We start from the raw sequence: 4,584 nt of genomic DNA, 5'->3' as shown, positions 1-4,584 counted from the left end.
CTAGAATCGGTTGTGTCACTGGAGCCAGAATCCGAATTGGAACCAGCCAGAATTCCAGTTCGTTTCCGGCGGAGCTTAACTGGGAACAGCACCTTCCCAGTTAAGCTCAGCCGGAAATAAACCGGAATTCTGGCTGGAACCAGTTCGTATTTCGGCTCCAGTAACACAACCGATTCTAGTTAGAATCGGTTGTGTCACGAGCCGGAATACGAACTGGAATCAGCCAGAATTCCAGATCATTTCCGACTGAACTTTACTGGGGTAGTTAGAATCGGTTGTGTCGCAAAGGTGTATGCACCACTTTATTGGCAACATTGCAAAACCGGTAAAAAATCGTCGGATCTTCGTCATATGTAAATATTTACATTCTTGTTTTTTTTTGTGTTGTCCTTAGACGGCTAAGACCAATCACGGTCCATCTCGCCCATTCTTGTTTTTATTGAAATTTTGAGCTTTCTGCAGTGATATTTTGTTCGTCCTATTTCTTCAGCATCACAATGCTGCGTTCGTGCTGTATCCCAGTCTGTAAGAATGCAAAATTAGGCGCTGATCAGAGCATAGGTTTTCATCTGTTTCCAACGAATACGGAGCTACGACACAAATGGGTTGAATTTCTTGGCTTAGATTGTAAAAAGTTCCGCTGGAGACAAAAGTATGTCTGTTCTGAGCACTTTCTACTTTCGGAACTGATTGAGAATAACGGACAGAAGCAGTTGCTAGATGGAGGTAAGCGCTAATAAAATATTATTTTATAAAAACTAATAGAAATGTTTTATTTTTATAGCCATTCCATCAATATATTCCGCTGATGAATGTGACGAAGATTTGGAATACCTTGATTATGATTATCTAACAGACACGGATCGACCAATTGAACGTGATAATCTGGTTTCGGAGAACGCAGCCCGAACGCATATGGAAGACGTCAAATTATGGACTTTGTTTTGTAGAATCTGTCTGAAAAAACGGTCCGAGCTGTTGTCACTTAACTCAATGCTACACAACGTCGCACTAATAGATATCATCTACACAGTCACAGGTCTTAGCCTAGATGTTGGTGTTAAGTTGCCTATGAAAATCTGTACGAGTTGCGTCTGTAAGCTAGACTTGGCCTTTAACGTAAGGATTGAAATCATGCATTTCGATCTAATTCTAAAGAATATGATTGAAACTGGACAATTGGATAGTTATTACGAAACTTACGATGACCATCTCTTTGACGTTAAGAGTCCAAACGAATCCTACTTGAGTGAGTTAATAAAGAAGGTTGAAGGGTACCCGGCTCCAATGGTTTGTATTTGTTAAATAACTCGTGTTACTTTAGACTAATGATTTCCAGTTTCAGGAACACGAAAAACAATTGACACTGCCTGAATTAATCGAAAAAGTTCACGCACAAGAACAATCAACTGCAATTGTTTCCATGCCCTCTAATGAAGAGTTGGAATGTATTAATGAGCCCATGCAAGAGGAACATTTGGAGAACGATCAAGAAGAACAAGCAACAATTGATTCAAAGGAACAGATCATAAAAGAATCTACCGAAGAAAGCGTTGCATTCGTGCAATGCGATAATTCTTTCGATTTGAAGCAGGAGTTCACTTCCGATTCAGAAGATGAACGCAGCTCAGCTCCAAAACGATACGTGTTTTCTTGGAAAGAACTCTACAAGCCAAAAATCATTCCCAAAAAGCGTAGAAATATTCCAGAGTTACCTAAACCAGAGCTTATACCAAATACCTGCTATATATGTAACAGTTCCTACGAAGATGGTAATGCGCTGGAATCACACTTCGAAGAGCACGTCAGCATTCTACCATACACATGCGAGCAGTGCAACACGGAAGCGCACCCGCAAGTGTTTAGAACGCTGATTTCGCTCAATAGGCACCTTCGATCGCACCTCTACCCATTTCTGTGTGAGCACTGTCCTTTACGGTTTTACACAAAGGCTAGTTATACAACACATTTGGAAGAAAAACACGAGACTGGCAGGGATGGGTCTACTTGCAATATTTGTGGGCGGTATTTTGCAGCGAAACGACCATTCCTTAAACACATGGCGGATCACAGGATAATTGACAGTGCCAAATATAAGTGTGAAAACTGCGGCAAAATATTTCGAGATGGTGGATTACTTAGAAGGCACGTAAGAATTCACACAGGTAAGTGAAAGTTTCTTGCAGTTAAGCATAATTTACCAGATTTATTCCTTCAGGGGAACAGCCTTTTGAATGTAAGAAATGTGGTAGAAGATTCAACCACGAGGCCAATTTCCAGAACCACAAACGACTTCACATCGGAGAAAAGGCTTACATCTGCAGTGAGTGTGGTAAAAATTTCGTCAACGCAACAGCACTCCGTTACCATATGGCTGACCATTTTCCGAACGATCCACAATATCGAGTTCAAAATCAGAGGTTCAATGACGGTAAATTGAAGAATCCGAAGTTCTACGCTTGTCCGGTTGAAGGCTGCAGTTTCGTTTCGAGCGTATACGTTGCTTACAGCGACCATCGCAACAAACACATGGCCAGACACCAGTGTGCGATTTGTCAGAAAAAATTCGGCTCTAAAAGTATACTTGCGAGACATACTGCAATAATTCACGAAGGTATTGTTCCGGAGAAGAACCTTCCCTGTCCTTACTGTAGCAAGTGCTTTAGCAACAAACGTCATTTGCGACTGCATATTGACGTCCACGAAAATAACCGCAGGTTCAAGTGTAGCTTTTGCGAAAAGACTTTTATCCAGAAGATAAATTGTGTGGTACACGAGAGAACACATACCGGCGAACGGCCATCTGTGTGTCGAATTTGTCCAGCAAAATTCATCACTTCATCGAACAGGAATAAGCACGAGAAACTTTGTCATTTCAGAAACGAATCTGAGGAAATCAACGTGATCGGGTGCGTGAAGCACCTTTGTGAAGGTGATGGTTACATTGGTGAAATAGACGTTGAGACCTAGCGGATAAAGTGCCACGGTGATGACAAAAAACAATGAATCATTGTTAGTGTTAGATGTTAGAATTATTTAAAAATGAATTCAGATATTGTGAATATAGCTATTTTTCTAGTTGAACTCTTATTGGGGAGAATGTTGTATTAATTCAATAAGTTTTTGACATATATTAAATCCCTTTATTTTTTTCTTGTGTTTAATTTTGTATTTGATTATATTGTTTAGTTTACATTACATTTCTAATTCAATGTATTGGGTGTTTAGCCATAACTGGTGACTTTTCATCTCTATTGCTCACACAATTCGTTTAATTAATATTGTGAATCTTTTCTAAAATCCACACCGCGATATTTCAGCCAGGCGCCACGAAGCTCTGCGCCGAATTACGCGCATGTTCACTTTGCATTAGTGCAAGCGAAAAAACGATTTGACATTTATTTTTGTTTCGTTCGCACTCATGTGAGTCACATATAGCAGAAACGCTAGTTTATCTCGGGATATACAACAATATGCTTTCGTAGTTGTCATTTTTTCAGATGGAATTATACGCAAACCTAAATGAATTTTAAAAACTGACTATAAAAAATTAAAGGGTTGTGTACAGGACACGACCACGGTGACATTAAAAATATAGCTTTTTTATCTATCACACATATCGACACACGTTCTTGTTCACTCGCCTGTTTTCATATGTTACAATTTGCTATATACCCTCCCCATTAAAACATAATTTATTGAAGGTCTTTTAACGGTAATCTATTAATTAATCAAGTATCTCACTAGGTGATTGGCATTATTTGGCTGATCCATCTAGTAAAAATAGGCTGGTCTGTCCAGAAAATATATTCAAAAGAAAAGTTCCATATTGAGAGCTGTGATGAGGAAACCCACGCCCGCCAACGGAAATATACAGATTCTCCATAAAATATGAAATTTCATTTTCCATTAAATTTTCAATAATGTACTAATGAACTTAAGTAAACAATCTTAAGTGTAAGTATTTCTTGATCGATTAGTGGTGGAAAAATGAAATTATTTGATAAATTACATTGTTATGCAACGTTCGCACTACCAGTTAAAACGGGTTTTTATGCTATCTTGGTGACATTTTTCTTGTTGCTAATTATTAAAACGTGTTATAACTCTGTAGTGTAAACATTGTATTATTAAACCAATTCTGCAGCGTTTTATGTTATATAGGTGTTTTATGTGGTAATAGGACTGACATAATTATATCTTCAGTACAGCGGTTTGTTTCATAATTTAAAACAGATTTATTTTAAAATTTAAATTAGTATACCCAACCGTATTTGTTGTATACCTTAAAACGCAATTAGAACTGTGTTTTAAATACATAGGGTAGGACAGATATTCTGACTGGTTAAACTGGGAAAACAATTTTAAGTCCAGTAACGCTTAAGACATGGCTTGAATTTGAATCGAAAAAGAACACCCGCTTCAACTGCTGCTGGGACGGTAAGTTCTGTTTTAAAATTTTCCGTTGTGTGCAGTACGAAACAAAAGTGTTTGAAATTAGAAAACAAAAAGTTCTGCTGGGAATGTGATTGTTTCCGATGCAATTACACTCAGATTTTTCACGCAGCGGATACAGGCCGTGTA

General features: G+C 38.3%; 1 protein-coding gene across 2 annotated transcripts; it reads left to right on the top strand.

Annotated features, from left to right (window-relative positions):
- The first annotated feature begins 332 nt into the window (after nucleotides 1-332).
- On the top strand, nucleotides 333-3,090 carry LOC131695824 (zinc finger protein ZFP2-like). 2 transcript variants are annotated; one of them, XM_058984362.1, is made up of 4 exons: nucleotides 333-726; nucleotides 785-1,290; nucleotides 1,340-2,165; nucleotides 2,219-3,090. In XM_058984362.1, the coding sequence occupies exons 1-4, from the start codon at nucleotides 498-500 to the stop codon at nucleotides 2,968-2,970; spliced, it is 2,313 nt and encodes a 770-aa protein (XP_058840345.1). In that variant the 5' UTR covers nucleotides 333-497; the 3' UTR covers nucleotides 2,971-3,090. The 2 variants fall into 2 exon arrangements, with proteins under 2 accessions (XP_058840345.1, XP_058840346.1); XM_058984363.1 differs by having other exon boundaries at nucleotides 334-726; nucleotides 1,346-2,165.
- Nucleotides 3,091-4,584: the final 1,494 nt, after the last annotated feature.

The sequence above is a fragment of the Topomyia yanbarensis genome, unplaced genomic scaffold (genome assembly GCF_030247195.1).
Source record: "Topomyia yanbarensis strain Yona2022 unplaced genomic scaffold, ASM3024719v1 HiC_scaffold_57, whole genome shotgun sequence".
NCBI classification, from domain to species: domain Eukaryota; kingdom Metazoa; phylum Arthropoda; class Insecta; order Diptera; family Culicidae; genus Topomyia; species Topomyia yanbarensis.
The sequence above is the reverse complement of the archived record's forward strand: the minus strand, read 5'-3'. Positions and strand labels throughout refer to the sequence as shown.